Raw genomic sequence first — 17121 nt, 5'->3', positions numbered from 1 at the left:
GACAGCCCCGTGAGTGAGTAGACACCAGTGCTCCTTCTAGCAATCTGGCTCAGCCAGGGCTGAAATCCAAATCTGCGTTGACCAGGCTGGGAGGGAGCTGAGCCCCAGAAGCTGCAGGCGGGACCTGCCAGCCTGGCTCCGCGGGGCCACGGCTCCCTTCGCTTCCCCGTCACTCAGGCTGCAGGGGGCGGGGCCTGGCGCAGCACCCAATCAGGGGCGCCGGGGCGGGGCCTGCGCGCCGTCCGTTCAAACGCGCCGCGGGAAGGAGGCGGCGACCTCCAGCCTCTGCCCAGTCGCGGGTGCGTCGTCGCGGCCGCCGCGCTCGCGGTGCCATGTCGGCTGCTCCGAGAGGGCCCAGATTCCTCCGCCTCGGCTTCTGTCGCCCGCTAGCCGCGGGAGCCTAGAAGGGACCCCCGGAGGCCGGGAAATGGTGAGTGCGGGGTCGGACGTCGCGGGACTGTGGAGAGGGGCCTCCCCGCGGTCCGCTCCCGAGTCTGCGGACAGAGTGGCCGCCGGGGCAGCGCGGCCCTGGGTCCTCCGGCCCGCGGCGTGGGCCCGGGCCGGCACTCGTGTCCCCGGGCGTCCTGTCGGGTCCCCGCGCGGCGACCCCGGCCCGGCGCCCTCTCTGGGCGCCCCGCGTCCCCAGACTGTGCGGTGACGGCGGGAGGGGGACTGTTGGAGGAGGGTCCCGACTCCGTGTGCGCCAGTCGCGTCCGTGTAGGGGCCACGCGTGGGCGGGGCTGCGGCCTGTGGGGTCCCAGTCCTTCTGTTGTTAAAAAATTAAACTGAGGCACTTCTAAAAATTAAAGAGCGGCCGGGCGCGGTGACTCGCGCCTGTAATCCCAGCACTCTGGGAGGCCGAGGCGGGAGGATCGCTCGAGGTCAGGAGTTCGAAACCAGCCTGAGCAAGAGCGAGACCCCATCTCTACTATAAATGGAAAGAAATTAATTGGCCAACTAATATATAGAGAAAAACTTAGCTGGCCATGGTGGCACATGCCTGTAGTCCCAGCTACTTGGGAGGCTGAGACAGGAGGATCGCTTGAGCTCAGGAGTTTGAGGATGCTGTGAGCTAGGCTGACGCCACGGCACTCACTCTAGCCTGGACAACAAAGCGAGACTCTGTCTCAAAATAAATAAATAAATTAAATTAAATAATAAAATAAATAAAAATTAAAGAGCGATTCGTGAATGAGAAACACGGTTTGTGGTTGATTAACGGAAAAAAGCAACCTTTCTGAAATAATTTTAAAAAGTTTATTCTGATCCCAATATGAATGAAACAAACCTAGCAAGCCTTGGGATAAGTGGTTCCGAGCCGTTGGGATTACAATTTGGTTTTATACGGTTTAAGAAAACAGGAATCGGAGGTAAAATCGTAAATCAATACATGTATACGTTGGTTTGGCCCAAAAAGGAGGGACATTTCTAAGGTCGCCCTGGGAGTGGGGGAAAGAGGCTTAGAAATCATGGGTTTAGGGATCTTTACTTGACAATTGGTTGAGTGTGTTAACCTTTGTCTAAAAATTTAGAGTCACTGGGAAAGAATGCTTAAGATAAGGGGGGGGGGGTATTATCTGTCATGTGATACCCTGCCAGCAAAAAGAGACCTGTTTAACTAGGTTTTATGGCTTGTAAGGCTGACTTAACCCTTGCCTTGCTTGGCCTTAAGTCTTGTTTATAACTTGGTATCTTATTGCCACACAAAGCCTGTGTTTTGTCAGTCTTGTGATCTCCATTTTAATATTAAAGTTGGTCAGTTGTGTTTAAACTCCAGAAAAAAGGGGTATAAAAAGGCGTGTCTGACCTCTCTTTCCATCAAGGATCCAAACTAAATTTTAAGGTTTTTCCGGGGTTCCCTTGGCCAAGGGGTGGTCTGTTCAGTCCCTTGAAGGGTTTAGATTTATTTTTAGCTTACAGGTTGAAGGAAAGGCTTTGATAACCTGCAGAAGGAGCCAACCCAGATTAAATATTCCATTGGTGACAGTTATGTAGTTGTTTTATTTGGACTTGTGAACCTGAAATAAGCAAAAGGATTAGAGTCCACTTTAAAAGTGTTTATTCAAGAGAAAATCTGGGAATAGGTATTCCAGAAAACACAGACTCCAGAGATATGGGCTCAGTGGTCCAAAGTTAAAAGTTAAGTTCTTGCTTGTATAGGCAAGAAAACAGAATTACAACATTTTGTATACAAGGCTGGTTTATGAAGTACAGGAGTTTAATTAGTTACGGATTGTCTTTTTTGCCTACAGTTCAGTTTTCTGGCTGCTCAGGTTTCCCTCAGGCGCTGCCTTGGAGTGAGCCACCCTGGGCTCCACCTGCACAGGCAGGGTGGGTCCCAAGTTTGGGAGTGTGCTGACCTGTGGGAATGTGGGGTCCCTAGTGAACTGGGGGTGATGCAGCCTGCCTGCCTCAGCTGCTTGATGGCCTCTTCTTAATTTTAATAAAGTTCAATTTGTCAATCTTTTCTATTGGGGCCTATTTTGCTTTCTCAGAAACAGAAACATTCCCTACTGTGAACTCATACAATTTGCTTGTAATTTCTGAAAGTGCTCTGGTTTTTTCTTACACAAATGGTTTCCTTTTTTGTGATTTGGCCTTGTCATCTCTCTTAGGAGAATTGCTATAACCTGTAGCTTTACCCTGACCAAGCTGCAGGGGATTTGGTTGTGGATATTTACAATATGGCTTTTAGGGAGACTTCTTATCTTTAAATTTTTTTAGAGCTGGGATCTGACTATATTGTCCAGGCTGGCCTTGAACTCCCAGCCTCATAAGCTCTCACTTCAGTAGCTGGGTACTCACTTGAGTAGCTGGGACTACAGGCCTACAACACCCGGAGTAGTTTTTCTTCATTTCAATGAAAAACAAGACAAACCTGTTTGTGGATTTTATGGAATTTAATATAACACTAGATATATTTCATAGAGGTTATCTTGGGGATATTCAATCTCTTTTCTAAAGACATATGGCATCTTTTCATTTATTACATCAATGTCTTTCCACATATACTCCTTGCATTATAATCATTTTATATCCTTTCACTGCCCTTTTTGGGACCTAAAGAAAATTAATAGAAATTACCTTAATAGGCTATGTTATCTTTTAAAAATGATTCAATATGTTGCTAGTCATTCAAAATGCACTGAGATGTAATTTATAGGGGTTTGCATTCTAGAAACTTTCTAAAAATATTACATATAGAGAAAATGCATAAAACAATTTCATAATGAACAGAAATATTGCTGGAACCAGTATTGTGGAAGATAATTTCCTTACTTTTACAAGCTGTGTATACATCTCTCTGTCAGTATATTTTTTTGTGTTTTTTATGCAAATGATATATGTGATATTGTATGTCAGGTTTTTTTTTTAACTCAGTGATGAACCTTCCATAGAATGGTAGTTAATTCACTTTTTTATTGAATAGACCTAATTATTTAGAGTAGGGGGGATTTGACAAAAAAAATTGAGCCGAGTTTCCACCTCGTCCTTCCCAGCTCATAGTTTTCCCTCATGTTTTAACATCTTGACTTTCTGTAGCGTGTGATAGCTGGTGAAGCAATATATTACATTTTTGATGATGGTGAGAATTCTTGAACCGACACTTGATTAAAGCCAGTCTTTTACATTAGGGTTCACTCTTTGTGTTCTACAATTCTGTGGGTTTTGACAAGTACGTATGTCAGGTGTCTACCCCCAGAGTCTTCTACGAAGACTTTCACCGCCCTAAAATTCTACTGTGCTCCACCAAGTCATCACCCTCTTCTCCCTCTAATCCTCCACCCCTCCTCCCCTGGTTAACACTGGTTACTGCCTCTGGAGTTTTGCTTTTCTGTGAGTAGCCATTTCAGACTTGCTTCTTTCAGGTAGCAATGTATGTTTAAAGTTTCTCCATAGCCTTATGGCCTAATAGCTCATCTCTCTTCATCCCTGAATAATACTCCACTGGGTGGGTGTGCCGCAGTTTATCTACTCACTGATGCAAAGGTTCATATTCACCTGGGTGTAGTGACTCCTAGTTCTAGTCCTAGCTACTCAGGGAGGATTGCTTAAGGCCATGATTTTGAGGTCACTGCAAGTGATATATGGAGACACCCTGTCTCTTTATTGAAAAAAAAAAGGAAGAAGAAAGGCTTATTATCTTGGTTGATTCTAGTTTTTGAAAGTTATGAATAAGACTGCTAAAAGCATTCTTGTGAAGACTTTTGTGGGAACATCAGTTTTGAACTCATGTGGGATGATAGCTAGGCATGCAATTGCTGAATCATGTTAAGACCATGTGTACCTTCCTAAGAGCACGTCGGCCTGTCTTCCCAAGTCCCTGCAGTGTTTTTCACTCACATTAACCATGAATGAGAGTTCCTGTGGCTTCACATTCCCCCAGCATTGGGTGGTGTCAGTGTTTTATTGCTTTATTTTTGTTTTTTCCAACAAGAAGCCATAACTTTATTAATGATAGAAACAGTACAAATTTCAAACCAAGCTACATTTACTCTTTTGAAACACCAAAAAAAGTCCTTGTTTTCAGATGGTTACATTGTTAATCCCATAATAGCATTTACAATATCATTACTGTTGTTCTTCAGGGCTCGGACTGCCTTTGCTCTTGACACATTTGCTTGTGACATGACCAATTCTGTCTTTAACTTCCACACCTGTTTGATCAACCTCTTCCTCTTCACTCTCCTCTTGTACAGTTGGAGTCTGTGTGTTTTCTTGAATGTTTGAAACAGCTTCACCTTGAACTTTGAATTTCTCAGCAGCTGCTAGCTGTGCCTGCTGAGACAAATCCTCCATCTTGGCTTCTCCAAAAACTATGTAGGCATCTGAAGCTGGGCCCTTGCAGACATCTGGTTTTGTGATGACAAAGAGGATATTCTTAGATTTCTGGATAGTGACTCTAGTAACCCCTGTAACCTGTCGAAGACCCAGTTTGGACATAGCCTTCCGTGCCTTCTTTCCACCCCGACTCTGTTTTGCTTTACTGACTGGTTCTTCCTCGATTTCAGCTGCTGCTGCCAGCTGTGCTTGTTGTGTTGCTTGTGTGGAATCTTGTTCCTCGAGCTCACACTGATTCATCACTGTCAGATTCTGTTCCAGACCCTGTCTCAGCCTCAGGCTGTGGCAACTCCTGCTCTGTAGCAGGGACGGTTTCTGTGGCTTCACCGGGCATTTTGTGCAAGGAATGTGGAACCAGGATGGCGGCAGCCTGTCAGTGTTTCAGATTTTAGCTACTATCCCAGGTATTTGGTGATACCTCATTATGATTTCCATTTGCTCTTCTCTAGTGACATGTGATGTAGAGCCTCCTATCATATGTTTGTTCTCTAGTGTATTTCTAGATTTTAAACTGGTTGGTGGTTTTCTCGAGTTTTAGGACTTCTTTGTATATTTTGAGTAGTAGTCCTTTATCAGATAGATGTTTTGCAAATTTTTTGTCCCAGTCACCAGCCTCTCTTTCATTGTGTTAACAGTGTCTTTTGCTAAACAGTTTCAATTTGATTGGAGTCCAATTTATTCATTTTCTCATGCACAGATCTTGTTCTTGGTGTTGTGTGTGAAATCTTACTTGCCAAGTCCAAGGTGGTCTTGATTTTCACTTGTGTTATCCTCTAGAAGTTTTGAATTTTGCATTTCCCATCTAGGTTAATGATCCATTTTTTGAGTTTATCTAATGAAAGTTATAAGTCTGTGCTTAATTCATTTCTTTTTTTTTTTTTTTTTTTTTTTTTTTTTTTTTTTGAGAGTATCCAGAAACAGAATTAATTCATTTCTTTACACATTTTAGTCAAGCTGTTCCATTACCATTTGTTGAAAAGACTACACTATCTCCAGTGAATTACCTTGGCTCCTTTGTGAATCATGAGATTACTATATGTGTGTGAGATTATTTCTGCATTCTCCATTCTGTTCTATTGATCTATTAATGCATTCTTTTAAAAATACCAGTGTCTTTACTGTAGCTTTATAGGAAGTCCTTATAGTCAGCCTATTTTCTTAAGTGACCACATTGAGTCTTTTGTGTTTCTGTGTCTCTATTTTATTTTCTGGCCTGGTTAAACTAGTAGCAATTTCCTTCCTAAGTTGAATAGAAGAGGTAAGAGGAGACATTCTTGTCTTATGTCTCATCTTTGAGAGAAAGTGTTTAGTCTTCCACCTTCAAGTATGATGGTAACTTTACAATCTATCTTATAATAGGTTGAGGAATTTCCCTTATATGTCTAGTTTCTTGAGTATTCCAGTCATGAAAGGCTGTTGAGGTTTGTCACCTCCTTTACCTCCTTTTCTACATCTATTAGGATGATCTTCTGTGTTTTTTTGTTTTGTTTTGCTGACAGTCTTGCTCTGTTGCCCAGGCTAAAGTGCAGTGGCATTAACATACCTCACTGCAGCCTCAAACTCCTGGGTCAAGCGATCCTCCTGCCTCCGCCTCCCAAGGAGCTGGAACTACAGGTGTATGCCACCACGCCCAGCTAATTTTTCTATTTTTTGTCTAGGCGGGGTCTCACTATGTTGCTCAGGCAGGTCTTGAACTCCTAGCCTCAAGCAGTCCTCTCACCTGGGCATCTAAAGTGCTGAGGATGCCGACTCAGGTTTGATCAAGGAGGGAGTCCTTGAGCCCCAGCCTAGTTCTTCCCAGGGCTGACAGTAAAGCTCTAAATTTCTGGTTCCATTCTCACATTCTAAAATGCCAGCTTCTCTCCAGTTGTACTAACAACTTCTTCTCTCCCTTGTACTAACAGCATAAGGGTTAGTTAACATATTTGATATAGCTTTGATTGCTCTTGAGAACATTTGTCAAAGATGTTAAAAGGCTGAAAACGTTTGATCAAAATAGAATCACAAGTCATTGTCCACTAACAGTAATCCACTTAACCACTTTGGCACCAGCGTCCGACCATAGTCGACAGCCATTGTGAGCTACACTGTGAGCCATCATTGTGAACTATGTGTCCCCCATGCTACATTTGAAAGAGTTGTTGTATTATTTATCATATTTTCAAAGAGCAGTAAATGGCTGTATTTTAAAATTTTGCCATTTGTCTATCTGAATATTTTTCATGAGAGGAAAGCACTGAGTATCTACCTGAAGCTACATTGTGCAAAATACTTGTACATAATAATTTGTGATGTTGACCATCTTTCATTTACTTATTGGCCATTTTTATATATCTTAGAGAAATGTCACTCAAGTCCTTTGCCCATCTTTTAATCAGTTACTTTGCTTCTTTGGTACTATATTATTGTTAACTTTTATAAAAAACACTTAAGTTTACCAACTTCATAGCCTGGGCAACATAGTAAGACCCCTATCTCTAAAAAAATTATTTTTTTAGGGCCGGGCGCAGTGCCTCATGCCTGTAATCCTAGCACTCTGGGAGGCCGAGGCAGGAGGATCGTTCGAGGTCAGGAGTTTGAAACCAGTCTGAGCAAAAGCAAGACCCCGTCTCTCTTAAAAATAGGAAGAAATTGGCCAAACAACTAACCATAGAAAAAAATTAGCTGGGCATGGTGGCTCATGCCTGTAGTCCCAGCTACCCAGGAGGCTGAGGCAGGAGGATCACTTGAGCCCAGGAGTTCAAGGTTGCTGTGAGCTAGGCTGATACCATGGCACTGTCGCCTGGGCAATGGAGTGAGACTCTGTCTCAAAAAAATGGGAGTAAGGACCGGGCGCGGTGGCTCACGCCTGTAATCCTAGCACTTTGGGAGGCCGAGGCGGGCGGATTGCTCAAGGTCAGGAGTTCGAAACCAGCCTGAGCGAGACCCCGTCTCTACCAAAAATAGAAAGAAATTAATTGACCAACTAAAAATATATATACAGAAAATTAGCCGGGCATGGTGGCGCATGCCTGTAGTCCCAGCTACTCGGGAGGCTGAGGCAGAAGGATCGCTGAGCCCCAGAGATTGAGGTTGCTGTGAGCCAGGCTGATGCCACGGCACTCACTCTAGCCTGGGCAACAAAGTGAGACTATGTCTCAAAAAAAAAAAAAAAAAATGGGAGGAAGTATAATGGGAGGAGGTATAATGATAATGTTGATATCATCTCTTTCCTTCGTGGCCAGAAACTCAGTTTTAAAGTTTGTCTGGGGTCCCCTAGCCCAAGAAGAGGTCCATTAGTCAGTGAAGGGGGATTTTATTAATATATTTTCTACCTTTGGGCTAAGATTTGCCACAGGCAGCACTTATGGCCAACCATTTTTTTTTTTTTTTGTCCTATCATTGCTGGGGTGGTGTGGCTAACTGCTCTATTCCATCCAGGCCCTTGGCGGGACCCTTGTGCCCAAGGGGACTGAAGAATCAAAAGGCTTACAACCAGTTAAATGTACTAGGCCCAATAGGAGGAGATGGACAAGCATTTATTAACCTTTAAACCCTTTTTTTTTTTATCATTGGATAAGTTTTCTTTATTCATATTATTGTAAACCTAGCCTATTGTATGTTACATTTTTTATTTCAAAATATTAAGGGGGTACAAATTTTTTTGTTACATGGATAGCTTTACAATGCCTAAGTCAGGGCTATACGTGTGTCCATCACTGAATAATGTTCATTGTGCCTGTTGGGCAGGTTTTTACCCCTCCACTCTTTTTTTTTTTTTTATTTCGGCATATTATGGGGGAACAGATTTTAAGGTTTCAATAAATGCCCTCCCCCCCCACACACAAGTCTGAGTTTCCAGCATGACCATCCCCCAGATGGTGCACATCTCACTCCTTATGTGTGTGTGTGTGTGTGTGTATATATATATATATATATATATATATATATATCCGCCCGGACCTTTAACCCCTTTTAAGCAACATAAATGCCATAGCAAAGCTATAAAGTATATTTATCCATAAGCATTGAGAATCTTGGTTTTAGTTATAGACTTGTAGGAAATTGCTATATAAAGCATAATCGTTTTGTTAAAGCCATTTGGGCCTAAGGGATGCTTTTTGTAGTCTCTTATCAGAATTAGCCACATTTTGGCTGGGCGTGGTAGCTCATTCCTGTAATCCTGACACTCTGGGAGGCCGAGGTGAAAGGATCACTTGGGCTCAGGAGATTGAGGTTGCATTGAGCAATGATGATGCCACTACACACTACCTGGGGTGACAGAGCAAGATTCTATCTCAAGGAAACAAAAAGGTTATAAGTCATGTGTAGTTCTGACAATGACAGGAAAAGGAAGCTTATAGGTAGCTGAACATTCAAATTATGTAGTAACAAATTATATTAATCTAGACAGAAACAAAATTATTAAATGAGTCCTAATGTTGCTGAATATGGGCCTGGTTCTTTGCCTCGTGAAAGCAGTACCATTTGGATTGTTGTCTTCTCTTGGTCTGAAAACCAGGCTTTGGTTAACTTGAGTTTGATGTTAACTACCCAGGAGCCACGGCCCTGTGACTTAACAGCACATGGGTTAGTTAACATATTTGATATAGCTTTGATTTGCTCTTGAGAACATTTGTCAAAGATGTTAAAATGCTGAAAACATTTGATCAAAACAGAATCACAAGTAATTGTAAACAGTAATTTACTTAACCACTTCGGTACCAGCGTCGACTATAGTCGACAGCCACAGATGAACGCACGCAGCGACTTTAGCTGACAGCCGTGATGTGACTTTTGTAAATTTTCATTTATCAAAATAAAATTGTGAACATTTAAAAATAACATAATGAAAACATATATGTATATGTTACCTATGCTAATTTACATTACAAGTAAAGCTGCCTGTAAAGTAAAACAAGCTTTCAGTGCTTTAAAGCTGTCCTCATCATACAAGAGCAAAATGGATTCGTTGTCAATGCACAGCACAAACTACTGTGCGGACTATGAGTGCCGGTTTCGCAGCCGGTGAGCGCCATACCCAAGTGGTTAACCAAGAGTGATAAGACGTTAAAGGCAATGCAGAAAGTTACACAGATTTAAAAACCTTCACTTTTTAAAGCTCAGTTTTCTTCAAGTAATCAAAAACCTAATGAAGATAATATAGGAGGGTGAGAGAGATGGCTCACGCCTGTAATCCTAACACTCTGGGAGGCTGAGGTGGGCGGATTGCTAGAGGTAAGGAGTTCGAGACCAGCCTGAGCAAAAGCGAGACCCCGTCTCTACTATAAATAGAAAGAAATTAATTGGCCAGCTAATATATAGAGAAAAAATTAGCCTGGCATGATGGCGCATGCCTGTAGTCCCAGCTACTCGGGAGGCTGAGGCAGGAGGATCGCTTGAGCCCAGGAGTTTGAGGTTGCTGTGAGCTAGGCTGATGCCATGGCACTCACTCTAGCCTAGGCAACAAAGCGAGACTCTGTCTCAAAAAAAAAAAAAAAAAAAAAAAAAGTGAGCAGGACCAAAGGGAAAACTGAAGCTTCCCAATTTCTTTTAAGTTCTTGGAACCTCAGCTCCCACGGCAGGTTAAATCCCTACTAGTGCTATTAATATGAGATGATAGAAAGAGTGAGTCTGAAACCGATTTTATGTGTATTTTTCTACATACAATAAAGTCAATGGAAGAAATTTTATCTACAACTAGGATTAAGAAACCAAAATATCTTCATAAACCTTTGACTATAAGTTTCTGATTTTGTGAACCTACTTACTTGATGTTTTAGTTATTCTAATTTACTGACCCTTATTTTTGTTTAGCCATGCCTACATTATTACCTAAGGAAGAACCTTAAACATATGGATATTTTTGTTCATAACTCAGGAGACTTAGCTGTTGTCATTATACCAATAATATTAGTTTTATCAGAAATTATACAAACACAGATCATTTTGTTTTGCCTGGGTTTATAGTTTTGTAACCTTTGTATCAAACCCTGACACATTAAAACATCTAGGAGCAGGCCAGGTGGGGTGGCTCAAGCCTGTAATCCTAGCAGTCTGGGAGGCCGAGGTGGGAGGATCACTCAAGGTCAGGAGTTCAAAACCAGCCTGAGCAAGACCGAGACCCCGTCTCTACTAAAAATACAAAGAAATTAATTGGCCAACTAAAAACATATAGAAAAAATTAGCCAGGCATGGTGGTACGTGCCTGTAGTCCCAGCTACTCGGGAGGCTGAAGCAGGAGGATGGCTTGAGCCCAGGAGTTTGAGGTTGCTGTGAGCTAGGCTGATGCCACGGCACTCTAGCCCGTACAACAGAGGGAGACTCTGTCTCAAAAAAAAAAAAAAAAAAAACCATCTAGGAGGGACAAGTCATAAAAATGAGCGCTAAACTCAGGCAAAATTTTATGCTGATAGTTTTGGAGATTTTTTTTAATCAATAATTTTAAAACTATATCTATTAAGAGATTATTAAGATAATAAGAACTTAAAAAGCATTTAGATTTCTTAATTTATGAGCATGCATTTATTTACAAGCCAATTTGGTACTATGTAGACACAACATGTAATACATATACATACACATAAACACATCTAAAGTTCTTTTACCTTTTTTATTTCAGTTTCAAATGAGCTTTCAGTGTTTATATTAATCTCTAAGTAGCTTTGAATTAGTAGTTTTATCTCAACACTGACAGCTTAGCAACTATAGATTCAGAGTAGAAAAGAAAATAGCATAACATACTCTACATTTTAACTCTATTGTGGCAGAGTGATTACTTGCCCTCTGAATTTTCCTTGATATAATTTGGCCATCAGTTTAAACATGTGCACAAGAACAGGCCATAATATGTAATTAGCAGGAATCCTAGAAAACTTGGCATCACTTTGACCTTTCTCATAGCACATTTACATGCCACAAACTAATTAATACAAGAAGTTTCAAATAGAAGCCCAAATCAAACAAGTGCAAATGAACTGGTCCACAAATCGAGTTGAAGTCCAACAACTATTCCCCTGACCAACAGGGTACCCCAACAGAAATAAGAACAGAGTGGCTTATTCGGAGGAAAAACCCCGAATGGAAGGGAAAAGAGTTCCCCATTGTACACACTGGAGCGACTTACCCTACAGATTCCATATTGAGTCTGTCGACTGGCCAGTTACCATTTTCCTTTCACCAGTAAAGCATTGCAGACAGCTGATTCTGTGAAGGGGAGGGAAAGGAGAATTACCCCAAGATGAAAAGATTCTTGGCAGCTGCTGGGACATCCTTGGGTTCCCATCCTCAGGGTCAGTTAGCCATGAGCAGCTGGTGCTTACAGTTGACTGTTGCTCTGCTGCAGCCAACTTCTCTGTCCCTAGTAAATCAGGTGAGCTAAAACCATCCAAAACACACAGCCTCACTTTGTGGATCCAGGAATTTATAACCCAGTGCGGAATCAGCTGCTCACCACTCAACAGCCAAACTTGAGAGAGCAGGGTTGGTGAAAGGAAAAGCACCTTTTATTCAAAAGCTGGCAACCTGAGAAGATGGTGGACTGATGTTGCAAAAGCCAGGTCAAGTTTCTCAGGCTGACCACAGGGTTTATAAAGGGGACGGAGGCCTGGGAGGGGCTGGCTATGTGCAGGTTGGTATGTCTTGTTCTGATGGTTAACATAATAGAATTGAAGGTTAACTGCTCAGCATTTTTCTCCAGCGGGGAGAGGAAGAGTCCCACACCTTGGTTCTATAGTTAGCTGCTCAAGGCCAGTTTCTGGACTTACTAAGCAAGCACACAATTAGGCTTTGTAAAAAAAAAAAAATTAGTACTTAATATTAAGATGGAGTGACTGTTACTGTTAAACCAACAGAGATTGGTTCCAAGATAAGACATCCTTGATTTTTATTTTTTTGTAGCTGTCATGGGTGTTATTTATGTTTTCTTCATATTAAGACCTTGCCAGAGAAATGATTTGTCAATATTTTCTGCAATTTCACGGCTTGCCTTTTTCCCTCTGTTCATACTGTACTCTGATGCACGAACATTTTTAAACATATTTGTTTTGTTTTTTTCTTTCACAAGACTTAATATCACGCTAATGCCCAGGCTGGAGTGCAGTGGTTTTGTGATAGCTCACTGCAGCCCTGAAGGCTTAGGACTCAGGTGATTCTCTCGCCTCAGCCTCCCCAGTAGTGGACAGTACAGGCGTGCACCACCATGCCTGGATAATCTTAAGACTGGGCCTGCTGCAATTTTTACCTTCTCTCCAGTTGGCCCTCGGCAATTCACTAATTAAAATTTAGGTTTTCTAATCTCAGTATTGTTTCCCACAAAAGGTTCTGCTCATGGGATTCTGTTTCAGTAAGTTATGACTCTTCTCAGCTGGGTAGGAGAGTCTCATCTAAAATACCATGAAAGGTTTAACTTTGTGAACAAGCATTTTTTTCTTTTCCTTTTTTTAAATGTCTACTTCCTAATCCTGAGAAACTAGCATTTTCAAGAATACCCTCTCAGGATTGCTAATGCTAACATTTTTCTGCACACTAATTAGTGGGACTTTGTTATAACATGTGCTGCAGATTCACTGTACAAAGAGGCATTAGGGGTGACCCAGGCAGCCCATCTTTCTCCCTGGATTCACCAGTAAGACATGATTTGCTGTTCACTATTGCTCTACCCAGCAGTTGTATACTAGCACCAGAATTGCTGTATGAGAGGACATGGGTATAGAAAGAGAGTAAGAGTCTGAGAAAATCATGGAATAAATGCTTGGACTCACCACCATCTTGTAAACTTCTTACCAGTAGAGTATATGTCCCCAATGCTATCAGTCTCCACTATCTTTTACACATGTGGGATGTTTCAGGACTCAGTGGCCTTTGAGGATGTGGCTGTGAACTTCACCCTGGAGGAGTGGGCTTTGCTGGATCCTTTCCAGAAGAATCTCTACAGAGATGTAATGCAGGAAACTTTGAAGAACCTGGCCTCTGTAGGTAAGGGTGACAACATTCCTTCACTCAGTGAATTAGAGAACAAGAGTTTCTTGTTTATCAAGGCTGTTTTGTGATTTGGAATATGGACATGAAGTACTTTGAATAAATCAGGCATTGTTGCAGTATACCATGAACATAAAATCTAGTAATTTTTTCATGATTTTATAATAATTCATGACTATTTTTCTGGGTCTGCAATTTAGGGACAAAATGGAAAGACCAGAACATTGAAGATCAGTACAAAAATCCCAGGAGAAATCAAAGGTAATTTGTACTCACAGGACAAAGCAATGTCTTTAAAGAAAATTTTAGGATATTAGAAAATGTTAAAAACATGCAAACAAAACAAATACCCCAGGGTCAAATTGTTTTATTCTCAGAAAATTTTCTCTAAAAATGCATAGTTAAATGTGACAAACATGTTTAATGTCTGTGAATTTAATTGATAATAGTATTATGCAACCCCATATGAATATTATTTTTTGATAATAGGTATGGCTAGCAGAGCTTATTGTCCATTCATGTTCAAATAATCCAGAAAGCCAATGCTGTTAATATTAAAAATGCAAGTGCCACTTATTAACAAATATAAAATCATTTATAAATAAACCAATAATAATGTGCTTCTCATTTTCTACAGAAGTCTTATGGGAGAGAGACACATTGAAAGTCAACAAAGTAGTCAGTGTGGAGCAGCCTTCAGCCAGGTTCCAGATCACATCCTAAACAAGAAAACTCCTGGAGAAAAACCTTGTGAAAGGAGTGTGTGTGGAGAAGTCTCTGCTGGTGATTCATCTTTGAATATACGTATCAGAGCCGACACTGGACACAAACCATATGAGTATCAGGAATATAGAAAAAAGCCATACACACGTAAGCAACGTGAGAAAGCCTTCAGTTATCGCTACTCCTTTCGAACACGTGAGGGACCTCCCACTGGAGAGAAACCCTATGATTGTAAGAAATGTGGACAAACCTTCGTTTCTCTCATAGACTTTCGAAGACACATGGTAAAGCATAGTGGAGATGGACCTCATAAATGTAAGTTTTGTGGAAAACACTTTGCTTCTCTCAGTTTATATCTCATACATGAAATAATTCACACTGGAGAGAAACCATATAAATGTAAACAATGTGGCAAAGCTTTTGGTTGGTACAGTTCTGTTCGAGCACATGAAAGAACTCATACTGGAGAGAAGCCCTATCAATGTAAGGAATGTGGGAAAAAATTCATTCATTACAGTTCCTTTCATCGACATGAGAGGATTCACACAGGACAGAAGCCGTATGAATGTAAGGAATGTGGGAAAGCATTCAACTGTCCTAGTTCCCTTCGGAGTCATGAAATGACTCACACTGGAGAAAAACCCTATGAATGCAAGGAATGTGGGAAAGCATTTACTCATCGTGTAAGCTTTGAATGTCACATAAGAATACACACTGGAGATAGACCTTATAAATGTCAGATATGTGGGAAAGCCTTTTATTCTCTCCGATCATTACAAAAGCATGACAAAAGTCATACTGGAGAGAAACCCTATGAATGCAAGCAATGTGGGAAAGCCTTCAGTTGTTCCACTTCCTTTCGGATACATGAAAGGACGCACACTGGAGAGAAACCCTATGATTGTAAGCACTGTGGTAAAGCCTTCAGCTGTTCCAAGTATATTCGAATACATGAAAGAATGCACACTGGAGAGAAACCCTATGAATGTCAGCAGTGTGGGAAAGCATTCCATTATGTCAGTTCCTTTCGTAGACATGAAAGGTCTCACACTGAAGGGAAACCCTATAAATGTAAGTATTGTGATAAAGCCTTTACATCTTCAACGAACTTTCGAGTACATGAAATAATTCATACTAGAGAGAAACCTTATGAATGTAAGGAATGTGGAAAAACCTTCATTCATTCCAGTTCCTGTCAAAAACATGAAAGAACTCATACTATTAATATATGAGAAAAATCCAATTAACGTAAGGAATTAGGACAACATTCAGTTGTCCCAGTTCCTTTGTTTGAGACAGAATCTTGCTTTCTTGCCCTGGGTAGAGTAGGGTAGCATCAATCATAGCTCACTGCAGCCTCAAATCCTAGGCTCAAGCAGTCCTCTTGCCTCATCCTCCCAAGTATTTGGGACTATACGAGCACACCATGACACTTGGTTAATTTTTCTGTTTTTTATAGAGATGGGGTCCCGTTCTTACTCAGGCTGGTCTCAAACTACGGAGCTCAAGCAATCCTCCCACCTTGGCCTCCCAGAGTGCTAGGATTACAGGAGTGAGCCACTATTCCCAGCTGTCCCAGTTCCTTTCAAGCACAGCACAGGAGTGGAGAAAGACCTCATGACTTACTTTACTTTTCAGTTGGGAAGAGATCTGTGATAGGACAATAAAATCTAGAGATGGAGTTGAATGATTGATTCCATGATACACTTCGACAATACCTAATCTTACATGAGGAAGGCATTAATCACATTTTAGTCACCATACTGGGTGACAGGTTAATACAGGTTGTGTGGACACTTGCTTACAGCCCATTTTCTTGATTCCTTGCCTTGGCAATCAAGTATCTTCAAAATCCCTTAAGTTTTATTTGTTCAGAGGTGTAGGTTTCCAGAGATGTCCCCAGAAACTCATGTTAAAGACTTATCTGTCGTAAAAAAAAAATGAAATTGAGCTGAAATGAACAAAGGAAAAAAAATATCTGTCACAGCTGTGAATATTCTCTCATGAGTTACTCACCTACTCAATAGATTGAATTTGTGAAGGTGTGATTTGTATTGGAGGCATCTTTGTTCTACTGGTAGTGACCTCTGGTTCAGCATGACAGCTATAATGCCACCATCAAAACTAACTGTATGGGAACTTGTTTCTCTTCTGCATTGTGTAGTGACCGGTCTCACCCAGAACTTTCATGTGGGAATGAGCACTGTCCTCTTATCAGGAGTTTTGGAACGTTTTCTGTTATTCACAGCTGAATAGAACATCTCAGCTCATTTTTAATTATGTTTGATTTTATGTGATTAAAAATAATATATATTTTTGTGGCTACCAAGATTTCTGTACATGTTTCTTAGAAATAATTAACTATTTTTTAACAACTTGATACTACCAAATGTTATTCTCCTTTTCATTTCCTGACAAGGCATATTAAAATGTCTCATTGCCTGAGACTGCAAACCAATACAACCTCTGTGGAAAGTAATATGGAGATACCTCAAAGAGATACTATCATTTGATCCAGCAATCTACCCAAAGAACAAAAAGACATTCTATAAAAAAGACATCTACACTAGAACATTTATAGCAGCTCAATTTACAACT

At 41.2% G+C, this 17121-nt stretch overlaps 1 protein-coding gene and 1 pseudogene across 3 annotated transcripts; one reads left to right on the top strand and one right to left on the bottom strand.

Annotated features, from left to right (window-relative positions):
• The first annotated feature begins 282 nt into the window (after positions 1–282).
• Positions 283–16469, top strand: LOC105885535 (uncharacterized). 3 transcript variants are annotated; one of them, XM_012790519.3, is made up of 4 exons: positions 283–430; positions 13671–13797; positions 14001–14061; positions 14438–16469. In XM_012790519.3, the coding sequence occupies exons 1-4, from the start codon at positions 428–430 to the stop codon at positions 15753–15755; spliced, it is 1509 nt and encodes a 502-aa protein (XP_012645973.2). In that variant the 5' UTR covers positions 283–427; the 3' UTR covers positions 15756–16469. The 3 variants fall into 3 exon arrangements, with proteins under 3 accessions (XP_012645973.2, XP_012645971.2, XP_075854118.1); XM_012790517.3 differs by lacking the exon at positions 283–430 and having other exon boundaries at positions 12020–13797; XM_075998003.1 differs by lacking the exons at positions 283–430; positions 14001–14061 and having other exon boundaries at positions 12020–13797.
• LOC105885545 (nascent polypeptide-associated complex subunit alpha pseudogene) lies at positions 3228–5697 on the bottom strand (annotated as a pseudogene).
• Positions 16470–17121: the final 652 nt, after the last annotated feature.

This window comes from Microcebus murinus, chromosome 27, assembly GCF_040939455.1.
Source record: "Microcebus murinus isolate Inina chromosome 27, M.murinus_Inina_mat1.0, whole genome shotgun sequence".
NCBI classification, from domain to species: Eukaryota; Metazoa; Chordata; class Mammalia; order Primates; family Cheirogaleidae; genus Microcebus; species Microcebus murinus.
Note: the sequence above shows the minus strand (reverse complement) of the source record. Positions and strands in the feature narration are given on the sequence as shown.